The 22242-nt window shown below is 51.4% G+C and overlaps 1 protein-coding gene across 1 annotated transcript in view; it reads left to right on the forward strand.

The window, feature by feature from the left end:
* Nucleotides 1-6121: 6121 nt before the first annotated feature.
* Nucleotides 6122-22242, forward strand: part of SYT6 (synaptotagmin 6) — a gene marked incomplete at both ends in the record, with an annotated part of 33068 nt that continues 16947 nt past the window's right edge. Inside the window, one exon of the mRNA XM_082296010.1 lies at nucleotides 6122-6275. Within this exon, the coding sequence (XP_082152136.1) occupies nucleotides 6122-6275 (154 nt within the window). The remainder of the gene's footprint in view (nucleotides 6276-22242) is intronic.

Here is a 22242-nt window from a genome sequence, read left to right on the forward strand (position 1 = left end):
GGGGAAAAAACCAACTTATAACTCCTTATTTCCCATTACAGACAGCAACTTTGAGCGGTGCTTCCAGAGGGTTGAGATTAAGTATATTCTGCTTTGCTTTTTGGTTTCCATGAAAACACCTGTGGTTTAAAGCCTGGGTTAATTCCAAGGAGTGTTGGGGCTTGGGACCTCCTACCCTCTCTGCCAGGTGTTACTGGAAGGTGGCTACAGATGGATGTGTTCGATCTCTCACTGTGCAGACACATGGAACTTTTCCAGGGCCTTTTATCCAACTCTCTCTTCTTTCCTGATGGAAATGGTGCTGAGCTAAAGCCATATGCTGTGCGGACTGGGGATGTTTCAAGTCTAAAGATCCCTCATTTCATGGCTGCTGGAGCTGGGAATCAATGGCCAAAGCCTTGTCCTGCTCTGCAAACCCTTAATGCTACCTGGAGCCTGCTGGGATTCAATGTCAAAGGGCTCCTCCTGCTTCCCTGAGCTGCAGTGGCTGAGGAGAATGTGAGAGCAAAGGCTTCCTGGGAATCTTTAGCACTTTATAACCAGAGACAAATTTTAATCTCTCTTCTGGGTTCTGACACCAGCACTTTACTGGCCTTCAAAGAAAGTGCAGTCTTTTAAAAATAAATTATGCAGTGACACTGATGAAGGTGTCCGTGGCACAGAAGGCTGAAATGAGACCCTAAAAGCAGCAGTTATTCATCTGCTCTCAGAGAAAGGATGTGATAATATTGATCATTAACATTTAGGCAAAGGCCAGCTTGAGCCTTCTGGCAGTTCTGGACCAACAGCAGCCACTCTGACCTGGGGGAGGTTGGATTAACTGTTTGAATCAGCCTGAGGAATTGAAATGGGTCTAATCGCAGCCTAATGCTCGTCCCAAGTATTTGCTGCCATAATCTTCCGGAAATTTATGTCCTAAATAAGCTCAGCTTGCCAGGCTGACAGAGGCTGACAGCCCTGGGTGGCATCAGGATGCCAAATCATGGAATCATGCAATACCCTGAGCTGGAAGGGACCCAAAAAGGATCATCCAGTCCAACCCCTGGCCCTGCACAGACACCCCAACAATCCCAATCTGGGCATCCCTGGCAGCGCTGTCCAAACACTCCTGGAGCTCTGGCAGCCTCGGGGCCGTGCCCATTCCCTGGGGAGCCTGGGCAGTGCCCAGCACCCTCGGGGGGAAGAACCTTTCCCAGTATCCAACCTAAACTCCCCTGGCACACCTCCAGCCCTTCCCTTTGGTCCTTGGGCAGGTACCTCAGTGGGGCAAGGCTCTCACTTCATTCATTTTATTGAGGTTGTGCCTCGTGTTAAAGGCAGCTGTGGGAGGTTGGAGTTCCCTGAGCTCTCTTGACAATGGCTTTGAGCACAGCTCATCCTTCACCTCCCCAAACCCAGATCAGCTGATAGCAGCCATCTGATGCTGCCAGAGCAGAGATGGCTTTTTAGAGCTTCCAGCCCTGCCAAATCAGGCTCCGACTCTTCACCGTGAGCATATGCAATTCCAGGTCAATAAAAAGTATTTCAGAAGCCTCATCACCAGGAAAGAGCTTTTAGTGTTAGTCCTGCCTCTGGGACTCTTCCTGCCTGGATGCACGCAGCTCCAAAGCCGCCTGGCTCCGGGTCCAGCTTTGTGTGCAACACAGCATATTCCAAGATGCCTCTTGGAATCGGAGCTTTTCAGGATACAAAGCCACATTTCCTTGCCCTGAATCCACTGAAGCCAGCCCTGCACAGAATGCCTTGCTGGCACTGCGGGACAGGAGCTGGCAGCAGGGACTGCCACCCCCCACCACTGTGGCCTTTGGGCTGAGCAGTTTCCTCCCAGGCTGTGCCCAGGAGGGGAGTGTGTAATTTATCTTTAAACTTCTCATCTCGGAGTGTGCTTGTGGTGCAGTCCAGGGATTTTCATTTTAGGCTACAAATTCTGCATGATCCTTCCTTCCCTTCCTTCCTTCCTTCCTTCCTTCCTTCCTTCCTTCCTTCCTTCCTTCCTTCCTTCCTTCCTTCCTTCCTTCCTTCCTTCCTTCCTTCCTTCCTTCCTTCCTTCCTTCCTTCCTTCCTTCCTTCCTTCCTTCCTTCCTTCCTTCCTTCCTTCCTATTCAAGGAGTGGAGCATCTAGAATTGAAACCCCAAGTTTCCACAGGGACTGAACAGCCAAGAGAGACTCAGAACACACAAGGAGGGAACCAGCATCTCCTTTCTATTTCTGCTGTTGCTCTGTGCTGCAGATTTGATACTTGGCACAGAGTAATTGCTTTTTAAACTGACTGCATTGGACTTAAACTAATTCTTACCTCCCTGTCTCCATAGGATAAGGTGCTCTCCTCCTCTGTGCAGGCAGAGGTGAGGTGAGGATTTTGGGATTCTTGCTGTTCACACACCTACAGCCACCCTGTGTGGAGGGGCACAGCAATGCACGTTGTGTTTATCCACAGATGACTCGGCGCCGTTGCCAAAGGATCCAGATCCGCGTCATTTTTCCTGGCAAGAAGCTCTGAATCCTTTGTGAGCTGTTTCCAATTATTATATTAACTGGGAAAGTAAACAATGCCACGCTATTAGATAGAGCTGGCATAAATAAATGCTGCTGCTCCCTCTCCAGACTTGATTATTATTAAGAAATAAAAATATCAGCTTCAAATAGATCCTAATGCAGATTAAATGAACAGCATGTTCTGTCTCAGCTGGACAAATATATTTGTGATTCCAACTTAGGAGCACACATTCATGGAATCATGGAATGGTTTGGGTTGGAAGGGATCTCAGAGTTCACCCCATTCCAGCTCCTGCCACGGGCAGGGACACCTTCCCCTGTCCTAGGTTGCTCCAAACCCTGATGTAAATCCCCTCCAATGGGTATGTCTAGAGCACACCACCCTCATTAATCCAATTGCAGTGTGCTACAAAACTTCCCAGTTCCTCAAATGTTTGTGCAATGTTGTCTCTGGTGCTTGGCTTCTGCTTTACTGCAGGGAAAATGATCCTCTTTCGTCTCTCTCAGGTTTTAGGAATTTTCCCACTCCCTGCCTTGCTCACTGAGCAGCCTCGAGCTGCCACAAGCTGCAGTTTTCCTTCTTTCCTTGCAGTTTTCATTCATTTTGTGCTCTTGTCCGCAGGGATTATTTCAGAGGTAATTCAAGAGCTGCTGTGTTGCCTGTAACTCATTTATTTGTGGAGACTGTTGAGCCACTTTCCCCCAAAGTTTATTCCACTTCCAGCCCTTCTGGGGTAGCTGCTGTTGTGTTTTACTGTTGGCTCTGCCTCTCCAAGTGTGACATCAGGGCACTGGACAGGAGCAGGGAGGAGATAAACGCTGCCCAGTGAGGGAAAGGCATCCACACTTCCCTAAATGCCAAGGGGATGCAGCTGCAGGGAAAAGCTCTGCCAGACTCGGGAAGAGAGGGTGGATGTGGATGGGACAACACCGAGCCCCTGCAGAGACCATCAGCTCTGCCAGGTCCCTGGGATTTGGGGAATTGTCTCTCCTTCTCACCCTGAGAGGTGGAAACACAGCTTTGGAAGCAGTTTGGCCTCCAAGTACCAACTCAGTCTGAAGCAGCTGGGAAAAGGAAGCTCTGGCCAGCCCAGGGGCTCTGCTGGGCTGCCCTGTGGGGTGGAGGGAGCTGCAGGGTCTGGGAAGGGGGTCCAGCTTCCCCAGGGCTTTTCCTGGGCTGCTCCATGGGGCAAAGTGGGAACTTCTCAGCAGGACATGAGAGGGAAAATCTGTATCCCAACTGCTCTGTGTGGGTGTGGGAGAGGGGAACTGGGAACCAGAGCTGCTGCTTGGGAAAAGCAGCTTTTGGATTTTCAGCTCCCACCTGGCTCCTTTCCAGCCTTCTCTGTTGGACAATAAAGAGCCTGTATGACATAAATTCAAAGGTACAAGGCGTAAAAAAAGTCTGGTTTTTGTTCTGAGGGAATGTTTGTTGAGATTATGGATGCTAATACCAGGATCTTCTGTTATTGGTATCCAGCAAGCCTGGAATCCTCTGATATGTAAATCAAGGCAAATATTTGACCCAAGGTGACTTTAAATATAAAAGTAAAAGTTCTTGGTATTACCTTTGTAATAAAATTAGCCCTTTTTCCCCCCAAATAATTGAATTTTATTATTGATTTCTGTGTTACAAGCTCTCAATTGGGCATTAACCTTTTTCAAAGAGTTTAGCTGGGGTGGCTTTTTATCTGTTGAAATCTCTTTAAGATAAATTCAAATTTCCAATGCAACACTTGACTGATATATTCCAGGAACTCCTGTCTTGGTGCCAGTTTTGATGGCTCAGTCAGAAACTGTTGCTGTGCTGGAGACATGATGTGATGCCTGGGGCTCGCTTGCATCCCCTTGGGTCCAAATCCTTTGGTTTTGGGACTCTGGGACACAAATGCCCCATGGGAGCCAGTGAAAGGAGGACCAGAGAAGAGGAGCTGTTCCCTCCCCAGCTCCTGCTCTTCTTGCCAAGCAGATGTTCTATGGACCCAAATCTCAGGTTTGAGGCATAATTTGAGCCTCAAGTTTCCTAAAAAGAATAAACGGGTGGGTGGGCTTAGGGAGTTTGTCATCTGAACGTGATGCAAGCTCTACCCGACCTTGAGCTCTGGGAAAGTACTGGGAATTGAGCTCTGGGAAATTAATTGGGTTTAGCTCCCAGTGTCTGGATCTCTCCCCAGCAAACACAGAGCTTTGGTGTTGGCTTGCAGGTGACAAACACCTTCAGGAACAGCTCTCAGTGTGCAGTTCTGCCTCAGCCCGTTGGCAGCAGCAGCTTATGGAGCACTGGCCGGGCCGCGGGAGTGTCTCATTAAAAGTCTCTTTGTGACCAGTTGCTGGGTTAATAAAAGGTTGCGCTCACGTTGTCGTGGCAACAGAAGTTTTTGGGAGGAGCAGAGCTCGGCGGGGAAGTTGCTGTGCCAGACACAGGTGCCATGTGGGGACAGCACCGTAGCAGGAGGGACGTGGTGGTGACGTGTCCAGAACACGCTGGTGTGACCACGGAGGGACCAGGGTGGCCAAAAGGGCCCTGGGCAGCTCCCCACGGGGGTTGGGCAATGCCTTTGTGCTCCTCAGGTGCCAACCAGACCCTTTGTGTCACACGGAGTCACCAGCCCAGCAGCTGGAGGAATTATCCAGCCTGGGAATGGGGCATGGAGCTGATTCTGTGCTCAGGGGAGCCTCGTGCTGCGCTGGGTGCTGGGTCACCCCTGGGACACTCGTGGTGAGACAGCTCCCAGTGCTCCAGCAGGTGATTAACAGGGAACATAAACACGGTCTAAGCACACCCTGCTGTGATGTGGGGCTGAGGGACCTGTGCAGCCTCAGCCCTGGCTCTCCACAACGCTCATTAGGTTTGTACAAGCTGCAAGAAGCCATCCTGCTGTACATAATTTTAACTGCCTGCTCCACAATTGCTGCTCGGGCCGTGCCTGCCAGATACATGCTCTGTCGCGTGGCATGACCTGCCTGCTAAATTGCAAAGGGAATAAAAAAATACGGCAGAAAGTAAAAGAAAAAATCTAATTATGGACTAGAATGGTGTTCTCAATCTCTGTTGCCATCTGCAGCCTGGTGTGTTAGGACCAGCACAAACAAATCAATAAAACCTGCAGCTTCTCTTATGCTGCCTTTGGTAGCTGTAAGTAGTTCGTGCCGTGTTTGTGGGAGCACTCTGGTTCCTCCTCTCTGCTGATGTGCTGTCCTCAGCCAGGAGGTTTCACCACTCTTTTTTTTTTTTTTGCAAAATCCAGGGTCGGGACCTGGAACTCCGCACCCGGAGAGAGGGCAGCAGTGAAAGGGTTAAAAGGAATTATCTGGGCTGCAGCTTTAATACGTCTCGTGTGGAGGGCACGAAACTGAGTTTGGTAGGAGGTTCTTTGTCTGGAGCAGCCTTGGCAGTAAACAGAGCTGTGATCTCAGAGGCAATGAGGCACCGGGAGCGCCGGGGGCTGGACACTCCGGCTCTGAGCAGGGGCCGTGGGGCAGCTCCGGGTGTCCCGGCAGGTGCTGCCATGCCAGAGGGTGGAACTGGAGTGAAGCTGCTCCTGTGATGAGCCCCAAGCCCACCCTCTGCTCCTAGTCTGAGTTTCCTGGAGAGCAGCGGGAGCGGAGGATGCGGAGAGGGCGATGAGCGGTCCCAGGGAGGACGGCCGCTGTCGCAGGGCCATCAGCATCCTCACCGAGCTGTGCCAGAGGAAAAGCCTGCCCAGCCTGGACCTGGACACCTGCAGGGAATTCCTCCTGCTGCCTTCTGACCAGAGCCTGATTATCTCCGAGCCAGGTACGGCCCCTGCTCCCGTCTGCTGAAGGGTGCTCGTGGAAAGCAGGAGGGACATCCAGCCCCTACAGGGGGAGAAAAATGTTTGGGACCCCCGAGTTAGACCCAGGGGTTGGTCCTGGCACCCCTCTGGGGGGGTCCCTTCCCTTTCCACGTGTTCCATGGTGAAGTTTTGGGTGCAAGTCCTGCCTCACCTGTTGATGTGGAAGGGGATGGCTGCATGGGGGAACAGCTGGGATGTTCCGGGCTGTTTCACGAACTAAAGTTCCTGGGAAAGTTCCTTTTTCAAAAACACAGATTCCTGTCCTGTGTAAAACAAAAACCAAACCAACAAAAAGCAGTGAAGAGCCTCCTTAAGCAACTGGGGTGGCAGGAACTGATTGGTGCTATCCTGGTCTGAGAAATGGAGGGATCCACAGGGATTGCATGGATTTCTGCTCACCACGAAGGGATCTTGCTGAGCTTTCATGTGTGTGTTTTACTTTCCCTAAGAAGTGCTTGAGTTGTCCTGGTCAGGTTGTAGAGCCAGGGAGGGACTCTGGTGTGTCAGGGATGAGTCAGGAGCAGGAATTCTGCTCCAGGAGCAAAGGGGCAGCTCCGTGTTGCAAAATGGGGCATTTTCCCTACACTTTTTCTCACAGCTGCTTGCTCCAGAGAGGTCTCCTGCTGTCACTTCAGAAGACATTGGCAGGGACAGTTGGAACCCCAGGCTCGTGTGCTGAGAAGCAAAACCCCAGATCTCATAGTTTTTAGAATTATTGCTAACCTGGTGTAAGTTGCTTGTGTATTCCAACATTTTCATAGGCGGCTCCTTCCAAGGGTCCTGTAGGCAATGATCTGTAAACCCAATGGATTCCACAGCGCTTTCTACAGCTCGAGTTTTCACAAACTTTTCTCCTCTGCTGAGCACATTGTGCAGAGACCCTGTGCAGCACAGCTGCCCATCAATCCCTGTCCAAGGCTTTCTGTGTCACCTTCCCTCCCTTTCTCCTGCCCCTCTCTGCCAGGATCTCATGCTGGGGTGCAGCTGGCATCCAGGGCACAGGGCACCAGGATTCTGCCAGCCCTTGGTTTGCAGTGGAGCTTCCAGCACTGCTTTGCTGATACATCCAGCCAGACACCTTCCTGTCACATCCCTCTTTGCCTGTAACTTAATTCTCTTCTTAAAATGAATTTGTTTTATACCTGCCTGTTCTGGAGGCCTCTTACCACGGCTGGTTGTGTCCTTACACGTCACACCCCCTGCAGCAGTTTTCTCTATTGCAAGTAGAGCAAACAGCTTGCAAACTTACTGCATCACTTTGGAACTCTTTACCTTGCACCAAAATTAACGTTTTCCTGACTCTGCAGCAGAAATCCTCTGCGCTGCTCTTGTTCTGTCCACCCTGATGTGACAGATCTGCATTTGTCTGTGCAGCCTGTCCAGGACCTCGTGTTCAGGTCGGGATCACATCATCATCATCTGCCCTTAGCATCACAAATGTTTTGTGCTCTGAGCTGTGGTTTGAGTGTCAGCCTCGGTGCCGTGGGCGAGCTGTGCCGGGCTGGCTGCACAAACAGCCAGGGCTGCTGTCTCTGCTCCACACGGCTGGGCCCATTTTTATGTCTAGACAGCACCGAGGACACAGTTTGGGCCCGACATGTACGAATATTTCTCAGTCCTTGGCTGTAAAGCTGCTCCAGCAAGGGGAAAAAATTCTGTTTGCATCAAGCGTTAACTAACACAGCTCCAGAGACATGATGCTTTTCCCATCAGTGCTGGATGTTTATCTAATTATCTGCACTGATGCTTTGTCCATTTTATCCTGAAGTCTCATGTTGAGCAGATTTGCTCTCGGCCGCCTGCGGTCCCGTGTTCAGACGCAGCCAGCCCATCCTCACCAAGGCAGGCAGAGGGAAGGTGGGGCTGTGTGAAGATGAGCACATGGCAGCAGGCAGGTGCCGTGTCAGAAGCAGGGCAGAGGAGCCCTGGCTCCTGCTGGAGTGTCCCCGTGTGGGCAGCACAGCCTCAGCAGCCACACGCCAAATTAGTTGGAGTCAAACTGGCCTTATTTGTCATCATCATGTGGAGTCTCCGGCGTCTCGGGCAGTTTGTTGCCTCCTGGATAAATCTATTAACTACTGGCTGGATCAGCCTGGCTTGTGGAGTGTCCTGCTGAAGTTCAGGTTGAAGGAAGCACTGCCAAAGCTGGAGCCAGGCTGCTCCTGCACAGCTCAGCACAGGGGCAGTTTGGTTTTTTTTGCTGTTTCATGCGTGGATGGGGAGCAGTATCCTCAAGGAATGTGTGGAGTGGCAAGGAAATGAGCCAGGTATCATCAGCCTTCTTGAACTGCATCCAAGAGTGGAAAAAACCTGTGAATGTAAAAATGTTACTGAATAGTTTATATAAGAGTAAGTTTTGATGTGGTGGTCTATTTTTTTTTAAAACCCTTCTGGACTGAGCGGCTGAAAGGGCTGCTGTGGATGAAGTGGATGCACCTCTACTCTCTGGTTATGTAATAGCTGAATCTCCTCCTCACAGCCAACAAGAGCAATCGAGCTGCAGCATTTCTCCTGTGTACACCCAACAAAGGAGGATTGCAGGCGCTGCCGGCGCCTCGCCCGGCAGCCAAATCTGTCAGAAAAATGAGGAGTTTGGCTGGGGAAGGTTTCGGTGCCGCTGCATCAGTGGGGATGAGAGGGGGAGCTCTCCCTGCAGTTGGGCCTGTGGTGGTGCCAGGAATAGAACTGATCTCTTGGCTGGGGGCCCCGAGATGGAGCGAGCTGCAGCATCCTTTTGTTGTGCCTATCTCCAGTCCTCCCCCGTAGCTCCCTCCATCTGATCGCTCTCTTCCCTGCCAGGCCTCAGCTGTCGTGCAGGGATGCTGGGAGTGTCACCCGTGCACGGGCGTGAGCTGTGGGCAGTGACACTGCCTGTGCTGTGGGGACAGCATTTACCACAGGTGATGTCCCTTAAGAGGATGGGCTCGTCCCTTCTGGGCCCTGGAGGAGCAGTGAGAGCTCTTGGATGTAGCTGAGGGAGTTTGTGGCCCAGCTGTACTGAAGGGCAAAGTCCTTGGCTGTGGAGCAGGGGAGTCAGGACCCCACAGGACCATGGGGATAGTGATCTGTCCCCCTTCCAGGCCCCTCTGCCCATGGGAGTGGAGCTGCAACAGGCTCCAGGGTCTTTGGGAAACGGTGCTTGGAGTGGTGCCGTGCTGGGCTTCAGTGATCCTGGTGTGTCCCTTCCAGCTCAGGATGTTCTCTGATCCTGTGGTTCCCCACAGCCTGCTCCGAGCTCCCCTGAGCAATCTCTCCCTGCCTGCTCCTGCCCAGGGCTGCTCCGGGGGGATGGAGCCATGGTCCTGGCTGCGGGAAGCTCAGCTGCAGCATCCCTGCATCCCTGGATTCCAGGACTGTGCCGTGCCCTGCGCAGCGCTCACCAGCACGGGTTGAGCTGGGCACTGGTCAGGCTGCTCTCCCTTCGGGCTGAGCTGTGCTGCTGACTCACTCAGTGCTCCCCTGAGCTGGGTCCTGCTCCCTGTGGGTTTGCAGAGGCTGCCAGACAGTCCCAGGAGATCATGTGGGGGAAAGGGGAAGCTGGACTCATTCTGAAATGATCCTGCAGAGCTCATGAGTGTTACTAAAGAAAGTAGGTTTAGATGGGATATTGGGAAGGGATTCTTCCCTGTGAGGGTGGTGAGGCCCTGGCACAGGGTGCCCAGAGCAGCTGTGGCTGCCCCTGGATCCCTGGAAGTGTCCAAGGCCAGGCTGGACGGGGCTTGGAGCAGCCTGGGACAGTGGGAGGTATCACTGCCCATGGCAGGGGTGAAACTGGATGATCTTTAAGCTCCTTCCCACCCAAACCAGTCTGGGATTCCGTGATTCTGTGACTGGAGCCAGCGTCTTGTGACAATGATTTAAAGGACGGTGCCTGGGTACAGGAAGGAATTTATCCTGGGATCAAAGCACATCCAGGAGCAAACTTCTGGGTTTGATTTCTACCTTCAGCACTGCTGTGCTGCGACTTTCTTTAAATAACCTAAATTGGGGGTTTTTGCCTTAGTGATCCGTTTGTACAAAGCTTTGGAACCAGGGCAGGAGGCAGTGGGGGACGTGCAGAGGGGCTGCAGGTTGTTCCCAGCAGTCCCTGTTGATCTCAGCATGGTGAGAACCCTCCTCAAACCCTCCCTCCATGCACTGATCCACCCCAGCAAAACACTCCTGTGCTTTCCTGCTGCAGGAGGAGAAAGCTGGAGTGAGAGGAAGGAACAGGGCAGCTGGGGAAGACACAGAGAGACCTTATGATATCTGTGTTCCCCAGCACATGGTGTCCTGTGCTCCAAACCCATAATTCAGAGCACATTTAGTGTTTTGCCCCTTGTGTGAACTGCTGTTTTTGAAGGTCCTGGTGCAGGCAGCACAGCTTGTACAGCACTGAACACCCTCCTGACACTTGGCAAAGACTATGAAAATGATAAACCAAGCACAGAAGTGTTCTTGCTGCGGGCAGAAAAAAGGGGGGAATTTCTGGGCAATAACGGATTTTTCATCGCAGGAGTGTTGGTGCAGAAAGATCATTTTTTTATTGAGGAATTGCTTCTGGAGTGTTTTCTGGGAAAAAAAACCTATCCCTTGATAGATCAGTTTGATTAATGGGAGAACTGATGACACCCCCATTCATGGTTATGGGATGCCTTCAGCCACTACCTGTGAAATATGGACATGTCTTGAATTTACTCACCAGGCATAATAACACACTTTTCTGAATCGCCATTCAAGTGTATTTTAAGTCAATGTAACAGTAAAGATGCTCCAAGCCACCCAGGCAAAGCTAATATTAATCACTGAAGCTTGAGTTTCCAGAGGCCAGGCATGTGAGGAGCAGCTCCTTGGGGCAAGTATCTTTTTTATCACAGAGTAATGCACTTGCAAAATGGATCTTGTCTTTCCTCCCAGGGAAGAGCCAGCCAGAGCTACGTGCAGCAGATTTGCTCTTTAGCCTAACTAAACCAGGCTCAGATGCTGGAGGTATCAGGTTCAAACCTTGCTGCCAGAGGAAGGTTTGTTAAACTGTATTGAAATAAGGTTGAAACCTGCAGAGTAAATCGAGGGAAAACGGATTAAACCGCCTGTCTACAGACGTGTCTCTGCTCGTGCATTGTGTGCGGATCTGTGGCTCTCCAGCTGCCTCTGGCTATGCTCTGAGGTGGTCCTGGTAAATAAAAAGCCCCTCTGGAGCTGTGTGGAGTGTGCGTGTTGGGGAGCCCTGTGAGTACCTACCTCTCTGCATAGGCGCAGCTTTGCAGCCGCCTAATTGCTGCTGGTTGATTCATTCCCGAGGCAGAGCAGGGAGGCTGCTCGTGTTTGTGGATTCGTGCGGACTCGGGAGCCTGTTCCGATGCAGCTGCAGTAGCCTCATGCATAGTCAGGGATCAGCATTCCCAACTCCATAGAAACAGCAGCGGGATCGCTGCCGGTGTTAATTGATGCGCGAGCAGGCGGAGGGCAGCGACCAGGGACCGCGCTGAGGAGCTGCCACCGCTCTGGTAAGTCCACATTTCTGAAGTTACTTTAATAATTCTTCGCCTTTTTTTTTTTTTTCCCCCATAATATGGAGCCTCTTATCCTTAAAAAGCATTTTGCTTCCTCAAAATGCCTTTGCTGTTGAAACATTTTCCCGGCTCTCAGTATTCTCCCGACGTTGCACTGAGACCCAGCGTGTGCTGGGAGCTGGTTCAAACCAGGGCACAGCCCGGCCCTGATCTTCCCCACTGCTCTGTGGGATGACTCTGGGAAGGTGGTTGGTGTTCCTGTGTTTGCAGGTGTTTGTTGCTCGGCATCCTGGCTGTGCTGGAGTTGCTGCACTCGCCGTGTGCTCCTGGCAGCTGGATCATCTCCCATGTGTGTGCTCATTGTGCAGGGATAAACCAGACCCAGAACGCGGGGTTGTGTCTGATACAATTGTTTTATTTACCTGTGACCTCAATTATCCTTGTTTATCATAACTGTTTCTTCTCACTGCTCACATTTCCAGGTACAATCAAATATTCTTTCTCAGGACCCCTGGTTTCCATCTCATCTTGGTTAGGCAGCCTTTTCTGCCCTTAATATTTGCTGTTTCTTTTCCAAAGATGACAATATATATTTTCCCTTCCCATCTGCATGTTGGAAAATCAGGGATCTTGTCTGCGAGTGTTTCCATCCAGCGGACTCCCTGACAGCAATCGCGCTGGCAGTCGATGGGGAGAGATGCAATAAGTCCCTCTGCCATATATTGTCTTTAATTATATTTGTACCTTGCAAAATGGCATCCTGGAGGGTCGGGGAGGGGATTTTTTGGAGTGATTGTCTATTAACTGTACATTTTCCCTGCCTAGGAAAGTTCTCCTGCGGGGAGCCTCGCGTGCGGCGGCGCCGCAGCTGCTGGCTGAGGGTGTCTCTCTGTTTAGTTCAGTTTGTTGTGCTGTAGCAGGTTCATGTTTGACAACATCACAGCAAACTGTGCAGCGAAGCCTGAAGGCAGCATGCCAGGAGCTCTCTTCACACCAGCCCTCTCCAAACTATCCTTAAGGCACACGGCCCTGGACCATTTGGAATAATAATTGCCCAGGAATTCTAGCCCCTGGTGTTGTAATACTCTGATTTTCTGGGCGTTTGTAGCTGCTGCAAAGAAATGAATACAGTTGTGTGGCACAGTGTGAGGTGACACCTCCTCAGTTTCTCTCTCCAGACGCAGCTTCATCTCCTGCATGATGGTGAGCATTTACTCAGAGTTTGATCCCAGCTCTGAATCTGGGCTCTGGTCAAAATGCTCATACTGAAAGAATCATGAGCTGCAGGGTATGGAGTGGTAGGAGCCACTGGAAAAGGGCATCTCAGAATCCATTTAATCGATGTGTGGGATCAGGCACAGCCTGCACACACCACTGCTGCACAGCAGCACATTGGAGGGGTTAAAGAGCCCTGTCTTTGTTCCAAGCTAATGGAAGCAGCAGCAGCAGCAGCAGCAGCAGCAGCTGATGGCAGGATTAGAGCCTTGGGGAGGAAGTTCCCTCCTCACTCAGGGCAGCTTGAACAAAGAAATGCTCTGTTCCAAACCTCTGCATTTGGGTGCAGGGTGCCTGTACCAGCCGTGGGCTCCAGGCAGGTGAGTCCTTCCCGGCTGCTCCATCTGAATCCAGCTCTGGATCTGCCAGTGCTGCTCTGCCAGCTGCTGTGTGCTGCTGTTTTCAGCGTGACAAGTTGAGAGGGACAGAGAAAGAGGGACTGATGTGGGTTTGTGTGGCTGTTTTGGGTCTAGGTGGCTCCAGCTGGCAGCTCGAGGGCACCAGGCTGGGAATCACCAGGCCTGTGCAGCACCTGGAGCCAGGGCAGTTCTGGAAGAATTGTGCATCTCCAGTTTTGGGTTTCCCATGGGGCAGGTCCAGGTAATAAACTCACCCAGAATGTCTCGTGGCTCAAGGAGCCCCCTGTGCTGGAGGGGCTCCGTGTCCTGGGCAGGGGGCACTCAGGAAAGCCTCTGGGAAGCTTTTCAGGGCTGCCTTGTCCCATGCTTGGGGTCTTCCTGACTGAACTTTTTGGGGTCCCCAAACTGTGTCCTCTTGTGGAGCCTGCAGCTCAGGACGGGAGGCTTCCAGCACTGGGATGGGGAGAGACCCCAGCTCTACTCCCTGTCAAGCTTTACCTTGAGATCTTTTCAAGGCAGCCTGATTTTAGTGGTTTTTTGACCCAAAATGGAGTCTGAGAGGGAGACACAGAGTAGCCTTTCCCCACAATTGAATCCCAGTGTAGGAAGTGAGGGGCAGCGAGGTGGCAGCTCCAGGGTAGAGAGTCTGGGCACAGAGGCACTGCTGAGCCCAGCCTTGCTGGTGTCTCACAGTAGACACGGCTTTGATCAAGATTTTGAAAGGAAATTTTAAGTTCCAGGGTTTTTGGTTGCTCAAGGGAGGCAGAGAGATGGTGAAAAGCTTTTACTTGTTCCGTTTGCTTTGCATCCTGAAACGCAGTTGGATTTCTGCATCCCAGAAGTGTCTGGATTTCTGTGGTTTCCTCTCTGCCTGGCTCTGCTCAGCCCCAGGTCTGGATAAGGGGCTTCCCTCGTGTTGAACAGCCTCAGCCAGGCTCCCCTGGCACACAGGGCTCAGCTCAGGTGCTGTCTGTGCAGGGCCATATCCCGGGGGCATGAGGATGCTCAGCAGGGATTTAACCCCAGCCCCGGTCGCTGTGTGTGTTCAGCACCACTGAGTTGTTTACAGATGTTGCTACAGCATATTGTGATAAAATGTCATGGGATTAGCACACAGCCCTGTGCCATAATTGCATTCACTGTGGCTTATAATAGTTCATTAGCTTGTCATCAGTTAGGCAGAAAGCAATGACAACTCTTCCTATCACATTTATAATGCTCTAGAGAGCAGCTGATTAAGTCACAAAGTGACATAAAGCACCGGGGAATGTTTCCTTTGGCTTGAAAAAGTTTTTTTTTTCTCTTTTTTTGTCACTTTTGATAACAGAAATGCTGTGTTTCTGACAGCACAAAGCTCCCCTTTGGGTTGCACATGCCAGCAGAAGTTTCAGTGACAAATCTGCCTTGGATGCAGCCTGGAGGGAGAGCCCAAATCGGTCAATAATGGCTGAATACCAACATTTTTTGTCTTCAGGAGCCTGTGATGGGGCTTTACTGGGGATTAGTTCTTGTCCCTGATGTCTCTCGGCACCATGTGAAGCCCACAGTCACCAGTGGGGTTTGTGGGGGTTGGTGGGAGAGGGGAGTTTTGTCTCCAGGTCCATCTGGGGAGATGGAGCTGAGGATGGGCTGAGGGCTGTCCATGGGCAGAGTCAAGGTCCGAGCGGGCATCTGGGACATTGGACACTGGGATTTGGTGTTGCAGCCCCGCAGAGATCCAGGCACTGTGGGGTTTCATTGCTGTGTTCTGGCTGCTGCGCTGGAGGTTCCTCCTGCCTGGAGAGCCACGCAGGGCTCTTCAGTTATTCAGGATCTTTTGTGTTCTTTTGGGGCAATTAACTCTTTCTCCATTCTATTTCAGTGAGAAAAGCCCAAGCTCCAGGCCACCAAACTCTCATCTTACCTCACATCCTTTTCTTTGGTGTATTGTGCACTTCCATTTGGTTGGACTCAATGATCTTAGAGGCATTTTCCAACCTTAATGATTCTGTGATTTGTAGGTGTTGATTTTTTTCCTTTTTTTGGTTATGTATACACATAGGGACATGAGTGCCTCAAGGTTGACTCTACACTTGAACATCACCTTTGATGTGTCCCTCTGAATTACTCTGTTCAGATTTCCCTCTGGTTTTTTAAACTCCCCTGGGGGCTGGAGCAGCTCCCACTCCTATGTCTGAGAGCACTTGCCGTCTGTTCCCTGGGTGAAAGAAGGACCAAACCATGAACTGAAGAACACCAGGTGGCAAAGGGTTTGACAGTGTCTCTTCTCTGTGTAATGCACTTGTTTAATCAGCTCTGTCAGACCATGAGCTGTGGCAGTCCCCACGCAGGGACTGGGCACGGGGTGCAGAGAGGATGGGGACAGCATCGCCCACACCTCTGTGCTGCCTCCTCCGGGCCAAGACACAGCAGGAGCTTCAGCTGCAGCCTGGATATGTAGGCAGGAATAAAAACAACTCTCTCTGCTCCTTGCAGGTAGGGCACGATGCAGGTGACAGCTCGGGGGTGTCCCAAGGGCTCATCCTCTCACAGCCGTGAGGTGCTGCAGGCTCCAGCATGACATGGGAAAGCCTTGAGGCTGTGGCTGGGGATGTTATATTCATGGGGTTTAATAGAACTTTATTACATGTGCAGATTCATGGTTTAAGTATTTTCTCCTTAATTATAACTTGGAGTTTATAAAATTGGGGAATTTGCAGGTATTGGCGCTAATGAGCTGAGAGCTGCTTTGCAGGACAGCAAATTCTCAGAGAAATCTCTGCTCTCTGTGACCACTGACAGCACCCAAGGGAGCAGCTGGAGCTGGGCCAGGGGAGTTTAGGTTGGATACTGGGAAAGGTTCTTCCCCCAGAGGCTGCTGGGCACTGCCCAGGCTCCCCAGGGAATGGGCACGGCCCCGAGGCTGCCAGAGCTCCAGGAGTGTTTGGACAGTGCTGCCAGGGATGCCCAGGGTGGGATTGTTGGGGTGCCCTGTGCAGGGCCAGGAGCTGGACTGGATGATCCTTGCGAGTCCCTCCAGTTCAAGATATTCCATGATTGTAAATTATGCAACAGCTAAAGGAACAAAACTTTGGATGAAGTTGTCCGTGTCTCGTGTTGCAGTGCATTTCCCAGCTATAGAACCACACCCCCACAAGAAATACAGCAAATGGTGAGCACTGGTGGTGCTCAGTGGAGCAAGTTTTGCCTGGATGTGAGGGATGAGGTTGCTGTTTGCTCCTGGGCCATAGATCAGCCACTGAAACACTGGGTCCCTGCGAGGTCTCCCTATGAAGGGTTGTCTCCATCCTTAACGTGCAATAATGAGATGGTTTGAGTTTTATAGTCTTATATAATTACTCTCAAAATAGCTTCTGATTCATCCTCCCCTTTGAAGCTTATAGTTTGCATTCTGATAAGCTCTTGCATGGCAGGAACCCTGTGGTAGCAGCAAATTAATTTTTAAGAAGTTTTTTGCTGTCTGACTGAAACTTTGGTACCGGCAGTTGGAGCATTCCTGTCCTGACCTTCCCAGGATCCTTTTCCTGGCTGCGTGTGTGCAGGAGACAAGGAGGCTCTGTCAGGGTTCCTGGGGAGCCTGTGCTGGCAGGAGGAAGCCGGTGGGAGATGATAGCACAGGACTCAGAGTCCGAGGACTGGGGAAGCACAGGAACAGGATAAATTTTAGCTTCCAGACAGACTCTGTGGCTGGATGGGGCTTGGAGCAACCTGGCATAGTGGAAGCTGTCCCTGCCCATGGCAGGAGGTGGAAGGAGATGAGCTTTAAAGTCCTTTCCAACCCAAACCATTCCATGATTCCACGATTCTCTGGATGTCTCCTCTCAGAACATCCTCCTCCTGAGCATTCCCACCCTTCTACTTTGAGAGGGGCGTTTGCCACTGAGCTCTGTGCAATGAGCTGAGTGTGAAAGTGCTCAGCAAACTGTGAGAACTTGTTTTCAATCCACATTCCCTGTGCTGTCCTCTGTGGAATTACTTGTGGTTGATATGGATAAACAGAACAAGGCTTGGGACGTCCAGAGCAGCTGGGGCTGGCTGCCTTCACCTAGAGAAACCTGTCCTGTGGTGTTGGGAGTGTGCACGAAGTGGGGGGGTCTTTCAGGGTCTCCATGGGTATTTCACACCATTTTGCAGCCCTGGCCAGCTGAGAGGAGCAATCAGTGTTTTTTTACTTTCATTACCAAGAGAAAAACAACCTGGTTTGTGAGCAGGGACAGGACCCAGGGAAGGGCTGGAGCTGTGCCAGGGGAGGGTCAGGCTGGAGATCAGGGAAAGGTTCTTCCCCCCGAGGGTGCTGGGCACTGCCCAGGCTCCCCAGGGAATGGGCACGGCCCCGAGGCTGCCAGAGCTCCAGGAGCGTTTGGACAGTGCTGCCAGGGATGCACAGGGTGGGATTTTGGGGTGCCCTGTGCAGGGCCAGGGGTTGGACTGGCTGATGCCTATGAGTGCCTTCCAGCTCAGGATATTCTATAATTCTGTGATTCTGCTTCTTTCTGCATGGGTCATGGTGCCAAGTACTTCTGTGACTTCATCTCCCTCTCCCCCAAACTCTCGGGGTGCAGCGCAGCCCTGGGCTGGGCGATGGCCCCTGTCCCCTGAGGGAGCCTGACCAGCAGCCCAGCTCCGGCTGCTCTGAGCAGGGTGTCCATGGGTGACACCTGCTCCTGGTGTTGGGATCACTCCCTGGACAGGAGAAGCTGTGAGGGTCTAAAAAACCAAGTGTGTGACCCCCGGACCTGCGGGTGATCGATGGGGTCAGATGTGCTGCTGCGGGAGGGCTCTGCAGCCCTTATCACCTCCCGCAGCATGAGATAACGTCTGAGGGCAGCGGGAGCTCTGCCCCACCCTGAAGTGTGTCCTGAGCTGGCCCTTTAACATCTGCTGAGAGGCTGATGAAATATTTCCCCCTCGCCAGGACCCACCTCTGTGCTGTGTTCGAGCAGCAGCTCCTGCGCTGCCAGGCTGCCTGGGAGAAGCGAATTGACGGCAGCCAGACTTTGAAGTGACAGCTCCTAATGACTCGTCTAGCTCAGGAATATTTCAGGGCATATTCCTGTAGCTCCTGCCTGCCTGGAGAGTACCATCAGGAAATCAAGAACTTGATGAAGTTTCAGATGACAGCCAAATGGCAGCGAGGGGGCCTGAAATGTGACAATAAAGCCATCAGCAGGGGACTGGCACACTGGACACAAGCCCAGCAAAGAGGGGCAATCAGAGAGTGGCGTGCAGTGCTTCGCTGTCACTGCCATGCCCTGTGCAGCCCCCAAGTGCCCACACACTGTGAGCTCTGGAAACACAGAGCCTGCTGCTGCAGGATCTGGGGCTGTGTGGGGTGACAGGGACAGTCTGATCTGTATCATTTGCTCTGCTACCATTCCCAAGGCTGTGGCAGGCTTGGGGAGGGATAAGGAGCTGGCTGAGGTCTGCACGATGCTGCACTGCAGCTCACCTCTCACCCAGAGCAGCATCCCTGGATTTATAAGCCAGCCAGCTTCCTTTCCAGAATCCCTGTGGCAAAGGGCTCTGTTTGCTGCTGCCCTCCGTGGTGGCCCTCAGGTTTTGCTCCGTGCTGTGTCCCCGAAGGGAACATTCCCTCTTGTCTCTGTGGTGCTGCTGGATGCTGATGTGGGGTTCTAATATTTGATTTCTGTTCCATCCAGTCCCTGTTCCTTCCTCCAAAGCCGAGCAGCTTTGCTAAATAAATATCTGCGTAGCTGGGGTTTAATGGAACCCTCCTCCTCCTCCTCTGCAGCTGCTGCCCTGTGCTCCCCCCTGCCCTCCAAAATCCACCACAGCTCCCCGTGCCCAATTTCCAGCCCTCAGCTAATTAGGCTCACATTGCCGATGCTTCTCAATAGAGAGAAAATGAGATCAGCAGTTGGTGGGTGCCTCACGTGGTCTGTTGTAGCCCCAGAGCTGCCTGCTCTCCTCCAGCAACACCTCTTGTAGTAATCCATCACTTGAGTGTGTGCTCCCTGCAAAGCCCTACAGAAACAGAGCAATATATTCTCACAAACACTCCTGCAAGAGAAAAATGTAGCTGAAAATGGACAGAGAAGCCTGGAAGTATCTGCTGGGGTGGTGTGAGCTTGGTGTGTGCCACTGGGGAACCAGTCACACAGCCAGTGTGAGTGAGGTGATCACCATCACCTCCTGCTCTGGGCTCTGCCACCTCCTGGAGCTGCGCCTCCAGGAGCTTGTCTGTGGGAGGATGTTCCACGCTCCAAGCTGTAGCTCAGAATAGCCAGGAGTGGCTTTTACAGCTGAAGGGATCCCAGCAGGGAGCAAAGCAGCCCGAGCTCTCCCTGATGCCCAGATTTTCCATGAACCACCAAAGAACTTAGGAGGAAGAACCTCTCACAGGGAGGATGGCGCTGGGCTCTTGGCAGGGTCAGGCTGGTGGCTGTGTCTGGGTCTGTGCCTGAGCATGGAGCTGTGGGACCAAGCAAGCTGTGGTGGCAGAAGGTGGGGTCAGAGTGTCCCCACTGCCTTGGTCAGGGGCTCCAGGGCCTGAGGAAATGTCTGTGCCCTCACAGGTGACAAGAGAGGAAGGGGACAGCCAGGTCCTGGGGGCTGGTGGCATCACCCTTGTCCCACACTGCACCTCACTGAGTATTTCCAGCCTCTTGAACTTCCCCTTGTGACAGTCCAACTTTGTTTAAAAGCAACAGGTAGCTGGAATGACTAATGGCTGCTGGAGTGCTGAGAGAGCCATCAAACATGTTTTGTTTTCTCTGTGGGGAGTGGGTGGAAGGAAAGCTAAATTACATCTTTGGGATATTAAATACAACTCTTCACATTAAACTCGGAGTTATCCATGAATCTCTTTAATGACAGTGCAAGCCACTTCACAGCAGTAAAAGTCGATGTTGCCACAATTAGACCACTATTGTCTTGCAGTTAATAGACTGCTCTAATCATGACTTTGTCATATTATTAATCGTTTTCTGGTTGGACTTTGCTAATTATCCCCTTTGGTAACTCAGTTTGGGCATTAGGAAGTCAGCAGGGACATCAAGCTGAAAGGCAGTTCGACCGTATCTCTTCCTTAGCTCCCATCCAGGATGAAACGAAAAGGGGGGGCTGTGCTGAGGAGCTGCTCTATGAGTTCATGGATACCGTGGTGGGAAGGGCTGGACCAGCCAAGGAATGTTTGCCCCTTCCTCAGTTTAGCTTTACAGTTTTAAACTGCCCCACTCTTTCTTTGTCCTGCCCTGGGCCGTTTGTCTTTTATTAAAGGCAGTAGGAAGTAGTGACTCTGGAGTTGTTGCAGTTTTGAGCTTTTTGGTGAGGTTTAATAGCAACAGGTTTGGGTGTCAAAAAACAGTAAAAACACAAACCAAGAAGTCAAGTCAAAGGAGAAATGGGATGGGTTTGGAGAGAATCCAGTCTCGTTTGTGCTCTTGGTGTCCCCATTGCTGTTGGCTTCAGGTCCTTTCTGTGGTGTTTTGGTAACAAGGGGGTTATAAAATAAGTATATAATAAATATATAAGCTCAGTGGCTTACCCTTAACATATCAGCTCAAGCAGGTAGATCATAGAATCACAGAATCACAGAATGTTGAGGGGTTGGAATGGACCCAAATCCCTGCCATGGGAAGGGACACCTCCCACTAGACCAGGTTGCTCAAGGTCTTGGCCTGGCTTTGAGCACTTCCAGGGGTGGATCCTGTCAGTGGCCATGTCCATATTTTCCCTGATCCTTGTTCTCCCCTCCTTCCTTGTTACTCAGGCGGGAGCTCTGTCACTGCTGCCCTGCAGCCAAAAACATTTTCCAGCCGAGGGTTCCTCTGGGAAGCAGCGCTCACTCCCGGGGGGGAGCCAGGCTGGAAAACAGCCGTGTTAATTTGTGTTTGCAACCTCCTTCTTTTAAGCTTTATCTTTTCAATTACAAGTTGTAATAAGACCGATTTTCCAGTTTCTCCCATGTCTCCTGTGGGAGCTGGGTGAGGATGAGGGAGCGGCACTGAGTTTGGCAGGACAGGGGTGAGGAATGGCTGGAGCTGCTCTGCACTTGTACCACACCACTCTCCTGATAATGAAGTGACAAATAACTGTTCATGTTTTAGAGGGGAATAGAATAGAAACACAGCTCCTGTCGTGTTTTGCCTCGGGTGGGACATTTCTCTGTGAGCAGTCGGGATCTGAGCTGTTCCTGCGTTAGACAGAGCCCTTCCTCACTGCTGGATGCTGGCACACCCCTCCTTTCCCTCTTTTCCTCTCACCTTGGATCCAAACCTTGCAAAAGGGGGATAATATCAACCAAGGAGCTCATTCTTCCCCTGGGCTGAGGTGTCCTTTTGGGGGAACTGGCCTTACCTCCACCCATGCCAGGAATACCAAAGCAGCCTCTGGCCCCGGGGCATTTTCTGTTAGATGAGGAATTATCTTGTTTTTACAGTTTCTTGTAAGTTAAAGGACATTTAAAGCACAGCATTTTCAATACCAGGTATTTTTTAGAAAGTAAATGGTATTTTCAAATTCCTAAGAGAAAGCTCATTAAATCAATGAAGGTCAACTCTGTCCAATTGATATTTAAGTTTAATAAGTCATGAAGAAGTCTTGGAGAATTCAATGTCATCTTCAAACAACCCAATATTCTAAGCAGGCAGATGCTTAAAAACTGTCTGTAAAATCCTGATCCCTTCCACTAGTGCTTTGTGTCAGCTGTCAGAGGAAGGAGTAGGAGGTCATGCATAAAAGTATCTGTGAGTCCTGTCAGATACATTATGAATGCCAGCCCTGCAAGGAATGACAGGAGCCAGGATCTTTCTCAAGCTGGCAACAGGTTTTCTGAAAGG

The sequence above is a fragment of the Coloeus monedula genome (assembly GCF_965178545.1).
Source record: "Coloeus monedula genome assembly, chromosome: 23".
Taxonomy (NCBI): domain Eukaryota; kingdom Metazoa; phylum Chordata; class Aves; order Passeriformes; family Corvidae; genus Coloeus; species Coloeus monedula.